Below are 16,464 nucleotides of genomic sequence, written 5' to 3' on the forward strand. Positions count from 1 at the left end.
GGCAGGGAGCACTGCCTCACCTGGTTTCAACAGTACATGAGGATGGTGATAGAATATACTGCAACCCAGGACACCAAACTCTAGTCCCACAACCTTTAAACCTCAATGACTTTCTCAGGAATATCACCAACAATTTCAGCATCAAAAATGCTCTTTAAATTTTCAGTAGTGCTTTTGAAGTTTGTTATTCATATCCTCAGTTTATAATTACTTGATGTGTTTGTTTGTATGCTAGTTCAGGTGAATTGATATTTGAGCCTGGGGACATGGAAGCTGTGATAGCAGTCAATATCCTGGATGACAGCATCCCAGAGGAGGAAGAATGTTTTAAAGTGTGGCTGAAAAACCCTAAAGGAGGTGCAGAGATTGGTGTTCACAGTTTCGTTAACATAATTATTCCTCCTAATGACAATGCCTATGGAGTCATTGCATTTGCTCAGGTAAAACTTTTAAGGTAAATGATAAAAATGTGTGTATATATAATTTCTGAATAACAGAAAGCAAACATACTAGAATTGCATGTGATGGGATTCTTTTTCTAAAGTCTTGTAGTAACCTGAGACAGAAGGTTTAGCATTGATACTTATTTATATAGGCAATAGAAACTCAGATCCAGTCTGTCGCTATTGTGGAGTTTTTATAATCCCCTTACATTTAGAATAGCCCATTATTTTATCAGTTTCATTTGCAGCAACCTAAAAAATTGGTTTTCAGATGGCATATATGATATCATCATAGTCCCTACTAATTGGTTAATCAAGGGAATTAAGTAAAGATTCTTTTCCTCTAAAATAGTTATGCCACAGGATGAGCCCATCTGCCTGAACAAAATAAAAACTGGAGAAAATGTCAGACTGAATGTATTATTTGGAGTTGCGATTCTTAAATCATCAAATATTGTAGAAGTTACATAAACAGATATATGAACTAAATGCCTAATAAATATATAAAATACTGAAGAAGAATCATCACTGAAAGGAAACATTGGATATAGACTTGTGTGAGGAGGAGGAATAATAGTAAAGTAACAGCAGTAAATATATGTCTGTCTTGAAAAGTCTACATGTTTGTTATCTGCTTCATATGATTAGGACATAAAATACTGTGCTAAAAAAAAAAAGCCCTAACAAAAAACATTGAATTTTTGCTTAGGATGAAGAGCAGTGACATATTAAATTCTTACATTTATGAAATTTGGGCCTGTTGAATATTAAGATTAAATATTATGAAAATTTAATCAATAGACTTGCATTTAGCTGCTGATGAGTAGATTAATTTATTCATGCCAAATGTCTCTGGCCTTCTTTAAATACCCTGTTCCCTAAAGAAACTTTTCTTTCTAAGAAATTAATGCTTTGGTTCTGCTGTTGTATATCTTTCAGAGTTCTTTATTTAAGCAAATTGAAGAAATGGAACAGGACAGCTTGATCACCCTGAATATTGAACGTTTAATAGGAACATATGGACGAGTTACAGTAGAGTGGATTGCTAATGGGAGCATAAGTGATGTGTTTCCAGCTTCAGGAATGGTATTTAATAATATCACTGCTATTGGAGAAGCACTGACTGTATTGTCTCAGACAGTAGAATAAGATGTACTGAGTGAGAAGGACAGTGCACGTTAGATTGTCCCACTTTTCTCTTAATCCCTGCTTCCTGGTCTTTTCCTGTGATTCTAGAGGTTTGTGCTTCTGGCTGGCACATAATACAGTGATATCACTTTAGCACTTCTAGAACCTGATATTGCAGGGCTGTCCAGGCACTGGAAATGTGTATCTGTAGTATCCTATTCCCATCTTTCTTTCTTCCTGCTGTGACATTCAGCTACTGTGTCAAACCATTTGCATAGGTGGGAATTTGTGAGTGTTTGCTTTTTGTCCTGACTTTCTCAATACAATGGAGAATTTAAGTGGCCCAGCAGAATATGACAAGTCCCAGTTTTCTATGTTTCTGAGACTTTGAGATTCCCAGCCATGTTTAGACCCAATTTTTCCTGTGGTCAAAGCTCCTTATATGGCTTAGGACTGGCAGAAGCCAATTTCTGTAAATCAAAGTCCTCCACCTTGTGGCTGTCTGTAGCAGAAACAAAGCCACAAAAAAAATTAAGAGAAAAATAAATTTACTTGAAATCCAGGCTGCCAAAACAATCATACTGAATTTTTTAAAGTACTCCTTGAGCATTCCAGCTACATACCACAGAACTACACTGCATACCTATGCAGGCAAGAAGAGTCAGAAAAGTATAATGTTAAGTGTAAATTTCTGTTTGTTCTACACATTATGTGTAGCCTAAATGTTTATAGATACATCTTCCTTGTTGAAAAAGACTTAATCAAATGTTGGCCCCAGTGTCCTGGAGTGATTTTATGATACTTCTCTTTGAATTTAATTTGAATTTGAATTTAAAAAAAAAAGAATATAAATAGACAAAGTGTGTATCAATCATTTTACCTGAAGAAGAAGAAGAAAAAAAACCAGCTGAGTAGCCATTTCTTCACATAGCAGCAATTTTAATAGGTATTATATGTTCATCCGTCTTTTGGTATGGATATATATGGTGTGTTGACCTTAGCTGTCTAAAAACCCCCAACTAGTTCTCTCTTTCTCCCCCATCTCAGCAGGTTGAGGAGAAAATAAGGTGAAAAATCTTGAGATAAAGGCTGTGTAAGAAGAAAAGGAAAAGCCATTGTCTACCTGGATTTTTCCAATGTTTTTGATACAGCTTGAAATAGCCTTCTTCTAAATAAACTAATATGTTATTGATTCCCCCAAGGGAGTGGTGGTAAATAGGTCCTTTTCAAATTGACAATCTGTCACAAGTGTGGTCTCTCAGGGATCAATATTGGGCCCAACAGCATTTAATATCTTCATAACTGATGTGGATGATGAGATCAGGTGTACTCTGATGAAATTTGATGATGATTCCAAACTTAGTGAGGAAGTGGAGACTTTGGAGAGCTACCCAGTAGGAAAACCTAGGTAGGCTGGAAGATTTATGAGTAACAAGTGTTGTGCTGTGGAAAACATAATCCAGGAGTGCAGCACACACTGGCATCTAGCCTGACTGGGGAAAGCGACCTGGGGATCCTGCTGGTCGATAAGCTCAATATAAGAGAACACTGAAACAATCCACCAGGATGTTTCTGGGTTACATCGACAAGGCCACTCCGATGGCCTTGGCCTTATCTCAGCAGAGATAAAGCAGTCATTAGCCCACTCTAGTGAGCACTTTTTGGGCTACAGTTGGAAATCTGTGGTCAGTTTTGGTCCCAGTTATAAAAAATAGATATGGGCAGGCTGGTGGGGGTCCAGAGCTGGCCACAAATGTGGACAGACTGGTAAGCCTGTCATATGAGAAAAGTCTGAGAGAACTGTTCAGTCTTGAGGGGAGAAGGTTATGGGGAGACCTTATGTTCAGACCATGTTTCAGTATGTAAAAAAGTGGCTACAAAGGAGGAGACTTACTTTTTACAAGGTGTCACATTGAAAAGACAGGGGGTAATGGATGCAAGTTACTCCTGGGTAGATTCCTATTGGACATAAGAGGAAAATTTTTCACCATGAGAAAAGTCATCCATTGGAATAACCCTCCCAGGAAAGTTGTGGGCTCCCCAGAACAGACACTTTTAAGACTGAGCTGGACAGGATGCTGGGCCATCTTGTTTAGACTGTGGTACTGGCAAGAAAGATTGGGCCAGATAATCCTTGTGCTCCCTTCCAGCATCTACTCTATAAGATATGAATGTGTGTATGTATATGGATTTTATAACTGACAGAGTTTAGTGAATAAAACTCTGGGTTTAACTGTGCTGACAAGAAATTTGACTTTTTTCTCCCCCTCCCTCTAAAACTTTAGATTACATTTTCAGAAGGTCAGGCCCTGTCCACAATCACCCTGACAATTCTCGCAGACAGTGTTGCAGAGCTTTCAGAGACGGTGGAAATCACACTCACCCGTGTTACCACTGTGGATGTTCAAGATACCACAAAAGGAGCTGTCATTGATCGTGAAAGGGCAAGAGCTGTACTTAGCATTTTACCCAGCGACTCGCCACATGGTGTGATTGAGTGGCATATGGAGTCTCTCTTTGTTAAAATCACAGAGCCAGAAGGTAAGTCTGTTCCTTGATTCTTAGGAAAGAATGTATGGTTTTGCAAAGTCAGCATTGTTGAAGTTATAACACTGGTTACATATATATATATATATATATATGTATGTATGTATTTATATATATATATATGTATGTATATATGTATATGTATATATTCTAGATATATGTATCTCAGCACTTTTGTCTTAGTGTAGCATAAATATCCCTTAAAATATATAACTATGCTATATTTCACATTGCATACATCTGTTTTCCAGCCATTCTTGTTTGAGAAGTTGCAGATCACTAATGCATAAAATACTTCTGTTTATATAAAAAGCAGAAGATGCCTGTTTAATGGGATTGCTATATTGTTTAAAATAATTTACACAGAAAGACTTTTTTCTTGAAGTGGCTCAAAAAGGAAAGCTTTTTGCTCAGAGGGCTAGGGGAAGGAAGGAAGGAAGCAGAGCTGTAGTGAATTCCACTTCAGGAAAAAGGTGGTATTTTTCTGCTTGCAGTTACATGTTTGATTTAGTTTTCCTTCCAGGCACAAGTTGAAAAGGATCTCCCAGGCAGTTGGCCAGAGGAGAATTGCCATCATGCTCAGGCTTCTTCTCTCTCTCTCCTGGCTCAGGGAGTTAGCTGGCATTATTTGGGGCTGTTCCCGCAGCTACCTGATGGACTTGAACAACCCAATTAGAACTTTCTATTTAATATTCTGTCCATATTAGCAAATTAGATATGCAGAAATTACTTTTTGCATCAGAGAATATTATCACAGGCAAAACATTCTAACATGTTCTATTTTCAGGTGAATTGCTGTTGCCCATTTTTTAGCACCTAGAAGTAACGTAAAGGGATTCTGTTGATTTCTTACACATTATAAGCATATATACTTTGAAGTTAGGATTCGAGGATGGTTCCTAGCTTCCAGTGGTTCTACAGTTTGGTTTTTTTTTTCCCAATCTTTAAGTGTTGCATTTCTCATGAATTATACACAAGTGCTATCTGTGAAAGAGTATCGGGTTACAGTAACTGGTTTAAAGTACAAACCTGTTTACATTTTATCTGTTTCTATTTCTCCAGTCATAAATGCACCACTTTTAGCCAGCTTAGGTGTTTCATAATTTATTGGATAAAATTACAAATCTGCCTTCCCAAAAGGGTGCTGAGCCTGACTGATACAAGTCTATTTAACTTTTTCAATATTTAAGTTGAAGAAATCTGACATTTACAGCCAGAATGACTACCCTCAATACCTCTTTCTGTCTCAGAGTCAATAGTGATGGCCTAGGCATGAAAGGCCAGGCAAGCTATTGAGATGGAAATTTGGAAACATAACTGAATCAAAGTAGAAGTGTCAAAATAATAATTTGTCTATCACACATGAAACGGTATATATTTCATATCTTATTATTCTTCTAGATCCAGTTTTTAAATGCACAGTACCTCCAGATGTACATATTGTTTTGTGTGTTCACACCTGTTTTGTGTGCTCCTCTGCTTAAGCCTTGGAATTATCTAAGACCTGTTGTGTCACTGAGCAGAATTGAAGTGGGCTATAGCAAGCAGCTTCAGTGGTTAGGTGAGCTGAAAATCAAGCAGTCCAAGGTTAAAACAGGGCTTCCATAGGGCTCCATCCTAGTTTCAGTTCTCTTCAACATCTTCATGAGAGACTTGGATGCAGGACTCTTAGGAATACCAAGTTTTCTGACAATGTTGAACTGGGAAGAGCTCTTGACTCCCTTGTGGGCAGAGAGGCCCTGAAGAGAGACCTCAGCAAACTAGAGACACCTTGACAAATTACAGCACTGAGCAATCCCCAACCATATGAAGTTCAGCAAGGGAAAGTGCCAGATTCTGCACCTGGGATGGGGCAACCCTGCATGTATGGACAGTCTGGGGAATGAGATGCTGGAAAGCAGCTCCATGGAAAGGGACCTGGGGGTCCTGGTCAGTGACAAGTTGAACAGGAGCCAGCAGTGCCCTGGCAGCCAGGAGGGACAAGCATGTCCTGGGGGGCATCAGGGCCAGCATCTCCAGCTGGGCAAGGGAGGGGATTGTCCTGCTCTGCTCTGCTCTGGGGCAGCCTCAGCTCAAGTGTGAGGGGCAGTTTTGAGTGCCACAGTATAAGAAAGACACTGAGCTATTAGACAGCATGCAGAGGAGGGCTGTGAGGATGGTGAAGGCCTTGAGGAGAAGCCATATGAAGAGTGGCTAAGGTCACTTGGTCTGTTCAGCCTGGTCAGGATGAGACTGAGGGGACACCTCATCGCTGTTACAGCTTCCTCACGGGGGGAAGAGGAGGGGCGGGCACTGATGGCTGCGCTTTCTGGTGCACAGTGACAGGACTTGGGTAAATTGCATGAAGCTGAGTTCAGGCAGATTTAGGTTGGATATCAGTAAAATGTTTTTTACCCAGTGCATGGCTGAGAACACCAGAACAGGGTCCTCAGGGAAAGTTGTCACATCACCAAGCCTGACAGAGTTCAAGAAGTGCTTGCCCATGGTGTGATTCTTGGAGTGTCCTGTGCAGGGCGAGGTGTTGGCTTTGATGATCCTGATGGATTCCTTCCAACTCAGCATATTCTATGGCTATAAAAGAATCATATCTTGAATTTTTTTCCCTCTCCTTACTATAGGGCAGGAGAATTCAACTACTGTTACTCTACTAATTGTTCGAGAGCAAGGATTTGTCGGAGATCTTTCCATTCAGTTGAGCACTGCACCAAACTTTGAACTCCCCCCCTCCAACCGAGCAACAGAAAATGAGGATTATATACTGGAAAAGAAAACAGTCATTATGGCAGAGAATGCAACAACAACCTCTGTCATAGTCACTATTTTGCCTGTGAGTAGTCTAACAACTTCTTTAGCTATTAATATCTTCTAAGGAAATGGAAATTGTACTGATTTTATAGTAGTAGTATGACTTAACATTCTAGAAATGTCTGTGCTGGGACTCTTGCGGCCACGTCTTTCAAAAATACTTTCATACTATTGGGAATGAGCCAAATTCTTTGTTTTATTATAGTCTCAAAGTTTAATGATAATAATGAAAAATGGAAAAAAGATTATATATATTCTTTACATGTATTTAAAATGGAGATACTGATTTTCAAATCACGGGTTGGTTTCTGAGATCTAGCTAACTTTCTTTCAGATAGCAGTAACAGGTGACAGCCAGCACTGCTTTCCACTGTTCTTGCAGATCTGGAATCGGATGTGTCAGCTTTGATTTTAAAATCTCAGCAAAAGTAGTCTTTTTCCTCTTTCATAGAGTATGAAGGAAGGGATTCGTTATATGGTCCCAAATGCTGAGAAGCTTTGAACACTGAACAACCTACAAGTAGTCAACTGTATTATAAACTTGCAATGTATCATCAAGAAAAAAAAACAAAACCAAAAAAAACCCTTCTTTTTTCAGGACAATATTCCAGAATTACAGGAGGGATTTATAATCAATATTACTGATGTGCAGCTGATCACTTTTTCCTCTGGAGGCCAGCCAAGTGTGAAGAGACTTGGATTAGAAATAGCTGAAATAACAATTGAAGAAAATGATGATGCCAGAGGAATATTTAACTTTAACGTTTCAAAGGTAAATAAGTCTGAATTTAAAACATGTAAAATGTCATTTGAACAAGACAGTCTGATTTCTCAGATGGCTTCTGAAAGTGTTTGATTGGCTTTATGATACTAAATTGTTCTGGGTAAAATGGCCAGATATCAGACAAACAATTCTTTCTTAAGAGGTTTATCACAAATAATATACAACATTTATTATGAATCTGGCAGAGATGAAACTAGTGTCATAAAAAGGGATCTCAGGAAATCATCTAAGACAGATTTTTGCTCAGAGCAATGTCAGTGCTAAGGCCAGACCATTTTAAGTAGTTATGTGTTTACCATTTTAAGTAATGTATTTTTTCATTTATTTTTAACTGCAAGTCAACTTGAAAAAAAAAACAAACCAAAGAAAAAGAAAAAGTTTGTTGAGACACTCTGCAGTTTCATTTTCAATGTACAGGATATCACTGGAGCTGTTGTTGGTTATGAGGTACCACCACCACAGAACGTACTGAAACTCCCAGTTGTTCGACAGGCTGGGAGGTTTGGGTCAGCAACTCTGTACTGGGAAGCCATTAATTCAACTGCCAGCTTTGAAGACTTCACACCATCATTTGGAAACCTTACATTTGCAGATGGGCAGGTATTCACTTCCTGAAAGTTTACCTGACTGGGTTCCCAGCTTAATATTTTTTTGTGTGTTTTCCTCTAGCAGAATTTTCACTGAAATCATATTATTTATGGCCTTATGTACATTAATGATGCTCCTAGCTTCAGTTCTTTAACATGGAAAACCAGAATATTTACAAGCATTGACCAAATAGGCTTGTGTGTCTTTGATACTTCGGCAAGTCAGGACATAACTTCTAATAATAAGCCCTTTTACACTGAAAATTTGTAGCAAAATCCATCTACACTATAAATTCTTAGAATAAGCCTTCTTAGCTTTGTTCTACACATAATTTTAAATTTCATGCTACACCTGAGACTACTTAGTGTACACAAGGGATTTTGATTTTAAATGAATACAAGCATTCCCTTTGTCAAAGGGAAGCATATATATAGTGTGCAGAATTTTGACTAAATATTGACAATATTATCAACATACACTTTCTACTGATTGCCAAAGCAGAGCAGTCTTCTGGTTTTAAAAAATTAGATTTAAATTGACTGACTTAAAAACCACTACTGAAATGATATCTTCTTATTATAAATATACAAGCATAAAAAGAAAAATGAACAAGTGAACAATGTCTGTTTATCTATTAGTAGATAAAATTTGCCTATTTGAATTTTTTTTCAAGGAATTCAAATAATACTATAAATGAAGCTTTTTTGTTTGTTTTTTTTTTTTTCTTTTTAACATTTCTACAGGCTACAGGAGAAATAGAAATTACAATCATAGATGACAGTGAAGTTGAATTCCTTGAGATATTCAAAATTGCCCTGGTGAGGGTAACAGGTGGTGCAAGACTTGGGAATGACACCCTGGTAACTGTTGCTATTCCACCAAATGATTCCCCTGTTGGGGTATTCAGTTTCGAACAAAATAATGTGAGTTTTAACTAAGTTGCATTAATTTCTGCTAAAGTTGAAGAGTGGGTTTATGTCACTAACATATAGCTGATTTTTATAAGACTTCACTGCAGTGGGAGACCTGATTTCATTGAAATGATATTAGTGCCTATCTTCATCTAGCAGTGTAGGATGGTAATAACAGTGAAAGTGCTGCTGCATAAACATAGATTTCTGCATGACTGAATCAATTGAATTCCCTATACTAACAATTCAGGACATCCTAGGTAGGATTTTTATGGTCTGTATAATAATCTGCATTACTGAAAGTAAAATGAATAAAGAAATTATAAAGAATATTTCATATTAGTTCTTGCAGTGCTTCTGCTCTCTATTTTGCTAGTGCTGAGCCTGCTGGTCACATTGTAATTGTTTTGAATCAGAGAGCATACAGAAATCACTTGAGTGACTAATCCTTGCTAGCAGAAATCAACTCACTCCTTACACCTGTTATTTTCTCTTCTGTTGTTCAGAATTGTCATTGATGGTGTTTTCTGTTGTTTATCTAAAACACATATTCATGTCATTTGACATCCTCAATGCAGCTTTTGACTTTTTTAATACATCCTGACTTTTTTAATACATCCTTTCTCACATCTTCCCTCTCTTTCTCCATCAGGTAACTGTGAAGGAACCTCAGACACCTGGTGACTCTGCTGCAGTTGTTTTGCTGAATGTAAGCCGAAGTCAGGGAGGAAAAGGAGAAGTTACAGTGTTATGGATTCTTGAGGAAGCAGCCAGATATGATCTGAGCCCTCTAAATGGTACCCTTCATTTCAGTGAGGTATTTCAGACATTACAATAGCTTAGATTTATAAATACTTTCTTCTATTTGTGTGTGTTTGTATGGTTGTTCCATGTTTTTAGAAGTAGGGAATTACTAAGTATTATACACTAGACAAAGGTCTGTTTGAACTGGTGGGATTAGCAGTATTCAGGCTTCTTTCAAGCTGTAAAGGAAAGCTGACATGCTCTTTTAATGCAGCATAATGTAATTTTCAGGAAGGTAGCTCTTCAAATCTCCACTGTTTTTGCAATTTAGAAAAAGGAATTGAAATCTAATGAATGTAAATAATGACTACAGAAGCACTTATTCCACTACAATATCAGGCATCTTAAAATTTATATTGAAAGGGTGAGGAAGAAAAATGGATGCTCAAAATCTACAGATTGAAAAAAAACCCAAAAAGCACCATAATAATTTTCAAACTAAACAGTGTTATTTAATTTGTATTTCATGGCAGGTTAAAACTCCGAAGTCAGAATCAAAATATTGGACACTGATACTATGTTAATATTGATATTTTACAGTCTCAAAATACTTGATGAAGAAAAGTATTTTAACGGAGCATAATCTATTTTGTCTTGGTACAAGCTTGTTTTTCATTAAATAAATAGACATATTGATTGTTTTACTTTGAGTCAGCTGGAAAATTTTTTTTTCTGGTAAAACCATCAGTATTTGGCGAAGTTTTGCTCTCCTTTCTCTACTGGTAGGATTTAACATTTTGTCTTGAACTTTTATATATGCTTAAGTATAAGCATACAACTCCGTATGCAAGGTATACTAAATTTATGCCATGTGCATACTAGTGTGTGTACATTATACACACACACACATATATATATGTATATATGCATATATGCACATATATATGTGTATAAATACACATATAGTATATATTATATATATACTATACATAATATATAATATGCATGTTTAGTATATATATGTGTGTGTGTGTGCATACATGTGTATACTACTTTTTACCGTGTGTATACTACTTTTTACCGTGTGTATACATGTGTCACTTCCCACTGACAGAGATATGGATTAGGTGGAAAAATTCTACTAATATATCTAATCTTAATAATGTGTTAATTCTTAGAATATGTGCATATTATTGAATATGCAGTTTCTGTATAAAAAGTTTCCTCTAAGTTGAAAACATCTATGTGAATACAATTTCAAAGGAATTTCAATCTTTATTTAGATGAAAATAGCGAGGATATTTTTTGGGTGGCAGAGAATGTTTGAGAGACAATTTTACTGTTTTTTAATCTGTGGGAAGAAATTTCAACCAGATCAGATATCTGATATTTAAAAAATACTACAAGCATTCCTAACATTTGACATATTTTTAAAAATTTCTTTTAATACTGTATTTTGTTGAATTTCATTTAATGTATATCCATGTCTTTCTGGTCTTTACATGATGCAGACTGAGTCCCAGAAGCTGATTATTTTACATGCAATACAAGATGGTCTGCTGGAGGGGAATGAAACATTTACCATTCAGCTAGTCTCTACTGGTGATGCGGAGATATCCCCTGTAAATGGTAAAGAGTTAATTCAGTATCTTCTAGTTTTAGATATTCTGTATGAGACTATTCTAAGTCTGTTCATATTGTTTTAGTCTGCAGTGCTTAAGTATTTTGTGTGGTGCTAGTTGGTTGCAGTTTTGAATGTCAGTCTTTTTCCCTAGTCCCTTAAGAAGAAAAGAGAGAGAGTTCCACAGGCCCGCTATGAAGCTGATGCTTAACCACTCATGTCATGAAACTTTCCAAGGGTAGCTCATTGTTTAGTTTTCACTTACCATGAGAAGCATTGTTCTCTTCATAGGTGTTGCAACCATCATTATTTTGGGAGATGAAGGAGCTTCTGGGGTGGTTGGGATAGCCCATTCATCCCAGCACATTTTGATTGGAGAACCTTCTGGAAATTATAATGGAACCGCTCTTATTAGGTGGGTATATCTCTCATTTTTTCAAAGAAAGAACAACAGCCCAGATTCAAAACCTGTGAGACTCCACATTTGGCAAGAATTAATTAAGAACTTCATTTTATCATAATTTCTATAATCAGAACTATTTTAAAAACTAGGTGATTGGTTTTAAGGAAAGGCATATGTATGTCCTTTCAGTATTAATGGGGATATCCAAATATTCCTCTGTCTTCAAGTTATTTACAATGTCAATGCACCAAAGGAAAAAGGATCTTAATCAAAGGAAGGGGTAAGGAAATGTGACATTTGAAGGTGCTTTGTGCTTTCTAGAATTTGATTCAGGATTTGTGCCTGAATAGTATTTCAGCAAATTGCTGTGTTCTAGCATGAATATGGGGAATGGGGTTTTTGGTGGAAACAAGATGAAATTGTTTCATTCAGCCAACTGAAAAGAGAATGAAGAGTTTGAATGAGAGAAGAATCTTCTAAGAGCATTGGAAAAAGCCATTATGACACTTCCAGGAAATATAAAACAACAGAACAGTTTCTGCTACTGGTCCAAGAAGCCCAAAAGACAGAATGATGCTTTGTGCAAGAAGCAGTTCAAGGTCATGCTATGTGCAGACAAATCTGTACTGTGACTTTTTTCACCAAGCATTATGTTATTAGTAGGGTTTTAGACAAGTAGGAGACAGTACATATGTCAGAAAATCACTAGGTATTCTGGCATCCTACATCTGCCTTATAGATCAAATTGCTCCTGCCATTACCCTGACATCCAATTTCCCTTCTATTTTGCTTCTATATCTGGAAAAAAAGAAAGAAATCAGTTTTCTGGAATCTCTTCTGGAAACGGAAGAGAAATCAGTTTTCAGATCCCAGCTTTGGGCTGCACATGGAAAGAAACTTGAAAGACCTCCTGATAAAAATACAGCTTGAGGTGTCTCCCATCACAGAGAAACAAAGGAGAACTTCAGAGTTGTTCTGAAAATGCCTGAAAAGGGAATTATCATGTTCTTAATAGTGATTAAGTACATTAAAACTCAAGCTTTCATAGTGTTGCTAACATTTCCTCCATGCACAACAGTACGATATTCTATCTCTGTATTAGATATTAAATACTAAAGGTAAAAATAAAATCTGTGTTTGTGTCCTTACCTGCAGCCTGGTACGTGGCCCAGGGATTTTTGGGGAGATCATAATATATTGGAATATAACACCTCCTCATCAGACAGAATTTATTGAGGTATCGGGGACCTTGACCATGCGAGATAGGCAGTCTGCAGCAGTTGTTCTAATACAGGTATATGAGAGATCTGATACCAGTAGCTATTTCAAGTAGCTTTCTTTTATTTTCTTAGGATCTTGGCTAGAAATTAGTTATATCTCCTTCCCAGGGAATGGTTTAAAGCCTTTTAGCTGTTGGTTCTTTTCTGTAGGCTGTAGATGACGACTGTCCTGAGGAGAAGCATTACTACCAGTTTCAGCTAACCAGAGTCAGTGGTGGAGGACTCATAAATGAATCTAGCAGAGCAGCAAATATTACCATGGCCGCCAGTGATTATCCATATGGAGAGTTTACATTTTCCCATGAACTATTGCAAACAACAGAAGACGAAAAATGGGTATTGGATTAAAATTCTTTCTTATGTAAAATTACTGATAGATATCAACATGGTTGCTAGAATTATGTTCATCTTTAGAAAGAAAATAAATCAGTCTCTAAAATGACTGAGCCTATTTGCTAAATAATGTGTACTCTGTACTTGATAACTCATATTGTTGTTAGCCAACAGAACCATTGAAGAGGTGCCTTTAGAACATCTCCTGAAGGCAACTGTAACAGAAAACAAAGCCATTTTTAAAAGAAAATATTCTCTTTTCCTCAGGTTAACATCACTGTTGTGCGTTCCAGGGGATCCTATGGCAGAGTGCGTCTTTGCTTTCAGATAATAAATGGGACTGCAGAGGAAGGAATAGATTTTAGTCCCACAGTAAGGGAAATGGTTTTTGAACCAGGGGAGGAAAGTAAAATTATTTTGATTGAAATTCATGATGATGACTTTCCTGAAGGCCCTGAAAACTTTTCATTGATGATTACTGAAGTGGAACTCGAAGGAAGGTAAAGTTAAAATTCGCAGTTGATTTGTTACAAGCAGAAAAGCATACTAAAGAAACAAACTATATTTAGATTCTGATCTACCTGAATAAAGTCACTGCTAGATATTTCTTCTGTTTTACTGTAAAAAAAATTTAACACAGCTGTAATTGTATTCATAATAGAAAATGAATGTATGGTAAACCAAATTATTTTAACATAAAGATGTTGCTGGTTAAGATTTATTAAAGTTTATTAAAGATTTATTAAAATGCATACATTAGATAGAAATTGTCAAGTTGCAAGAAATTCAATAAAAAGATGAACTGAGAAAGAATAATTGAAAGATACACATTTCTAGGAATAAACTACTTTTCTTGCAAACATAATAAAAAATGTGATAAAAAAGTCTTCAGTAGTAATTGTCAGAAAATAAAGTTATTTGCAACAGACAAATTGTCACACACACATCTTTATACTTTCACAAGTAGTTTAAAATGTATTTTTATGTTTGTTTGGTTTTTTATGTTCTTGCAAGGGGATTTGATTTTACCGTAAGAGAGAATGGTCTACAAGTGGATCAACCACCAATAATAGGAAATATCTCCACAGTATGGGTCACTATTGCAAAAAGTGACAATGCTGAAGGTGTCATAGAATTTGATCCACAGTATGTCCTTCTACAAGGTAAATTTACCTTAAGTTCTCACTATAGTTTAGAAGATAAGGCTACAGCATGAATATTGAAATAACATAACTTTTCTCAATTATTTTTATAGTGGAAGAGGATGTTGGATTAATCATGATTCCTGTTTTGAGAAAGCGCGGAACTTACGGCAATGTCACAGCTGATTTTCTATCTCGAAGTATTTCTGCACTTCCTGATGGTGTTGACTATGTCGTTCATAATAATACTGTAATTTTTTATCATGGACAGAACCAGTCTTTTATTTATATCTCTATTATAAATGATGAAGAAAGGTAATTAAATTTTCAGATATTTATTCACCAATTTACTTCTGATAAAGTCTTTTTTAACATGCACTAAAAAATCTACACATACGTGTGTATAAAGCTGGAGTTGAAGAACAAATTTCTGCAGAGCTAAAAAGTCACATAAGAGAGAAAATCACCTAAGGAGTGGAAAAATAAGCTGTTATATTAGAGTCATTATTCCTGTTAGATAGTATGCAATCAAATACAGTTTTGAATTACATTATAAGCAATGTTGGTGTCAACAGTACTACTATGAAGAATAAAATATTTTTCCATGTTTTTGTTTAACTTAACACTAGTATAAAATAGAATAATGATAGAATTTCAGAATGGTTCTATTCAAATAGAAGGAATCTTCTACATTGCACCTATGGAGATGATTTCTTTACTCCTTTAAACAGATTAGGTTGGATGCATAATTGAATTACTAAGTACAGTTTTAATATTTTCTTTTTTCTCTCAGATATCTCAGAATGTCTTTTTCTTTTTCTGTGCAGTGAATTTGCAGAGCAATTTGAAATCCAACTGACAGGAGCCACTGGTGGAGCAGTGCTGGGGCTCCACCTGGTAAGCCAGGTCACCATTGCAAAAAGTGACTCTCCCCAGGGCATGGTCCGATTTCTCAACCAAAGCCAAATTATTCTCCCCAACCCTGATGCAACCACAACAGTGTCACTGGTGCTGGAAAGGACTGGGCGACTGGGGGAGGCACAGGTGGGTCTTGCCTGTCAAAGATTGAAAGTTTTCCAATGACTACGTCAAAAAGCTCCTGCATTTTGCTTTAAGAGCTCTCTTAGTGACTGATTTTTAATAGGATAATTACAGCTTTTTATTAAATATTAATTGCATACAGCTGCAGTATAATAGAAAATGTTGATATCCTTTTAAAATCCTCTTTCTCTTCCTGCTTGCCTTCTTTTATTATGGTATTGTGTACATCATTTTGAACTATCTCCTAATCCCACCAAAATTATAGTTAACTTCATGTATTACTAGTTTCATTTAATTCAGGAAACTGCTTACTATGAGTTTTCTATAGTATTTTTTTACTCTATACAGTAATAATTTTTAACTCTAATAAATTTTTGACTCTATACAGTCTTCACTTTTAAAGTGAAGGTAAATGTGGGTCTTTCACATTCTTGTCAAATAAGTGGAAAATTTGCATTAAAAGCCATGAACTCCTCTTCTCTACATACAAAAATTTCCTCAGTCTTTGACTTTTTCTAGAAGTTGTTGGAGAAAAGTGAAAAACACTTAAGTTACCAAAATAATAATTGTCAAGTCCTGAATATGACCTCCTTAAAATCAGTCTAATTTGTGGGAATTGCTGGAAATGCTATAGCTTTTAATTAGGCTGAAGAAATATGAAGGCTTCATAATTTTTTTCATAATCTGAAGGATT

At 36.2% G+C, this 16,464-nt stretch overlaps 1 protein-coding gene across 10 annotated transcripts in view; it reads left to right on the top strand.

The window, feature by feature from the left end:
* Window positions 1–16,464, top strand: part of ADGRV1 (adhesion G protein-coupled receptor V1) — a 284,918-nt gene that overhangs the window by 99,464 nt on the left and 168,990 nt on the right. For 9 of the 10 annotated variants that reach the window (XM_019005248.2, XM_015652741.3, XM_019005242.2 and 6 more), the window contains 16 exons: window positions 236–440; window positions 1,383–1,529; window positions 3,857–4,112; window positions 6,737–6,945; window positions 7,522–7,695; window positions 8,125–8,307; window positions 9,039–9,218; window positions 9,859–10,023; window positions 11,462–11,579; window positions 11,863–11,986; window positions 13,130–13,268; window positions 13,405–13,590; window positions 13,855–14,087; window positions 14,602–14,750; window positions 14,843–15,044; window positions 15,557–15,773. In XM_019005248.2, coding sequence (XP_018860793.1) covers window positions 236–440; window positions 1,383–1,529; window positions 3,857–4,112; window positions 6,737–6,945; window positions 7,522–7,695; window positions 8,125–8,307; window positions 9,039–9,218; window positions 9,859–10,023; window positions 11,462–11,579; window positions 11,863–11,986; window positions 13,130–13,268; window positions 13,405–13,590; window positions 13,855–14,087; window positions 14,602–14,750; window positions 14,843–15,044; window positions 15,557–15,773 — 2,887 coding nt within the window. The remainder of the gene's footprint in view (window positions 1–235; window positions 441–1,382; window positions 1,530–3,856; window positions 4,113–6,736; window positions 6,946–7,521; window positions 7,696–8,124; window positions 8,308–9,038; window positions 9,219–9,858; window positions 10,024–11,461; window positions 11,580–11,862; window positions 11,987–13,129; window positions 13,269–13,404; window positions 13,591–13,854; window positions 14,088–14,601; window positions 14,751–14,842; window positions 15,045–15,556; window positions 15,774–16,464) is intronic. The other variant, XM_019005246.2, reaches the window with a different exon arrangement.

The sequence above is a fragment of the Parus major genome, chromosome Z (assembly GCF_001522545.3).
Source record: "Parus major isolate Abel chromosome Z, Parus_major1.1, whole genome shotgun sequence".
In the NCBI taxonomy this organism is placed as follows: Eukaryota; Metazoa; Chordata; class Aves; order Passeriformes; family Paridae; genus Parus; species Parus major.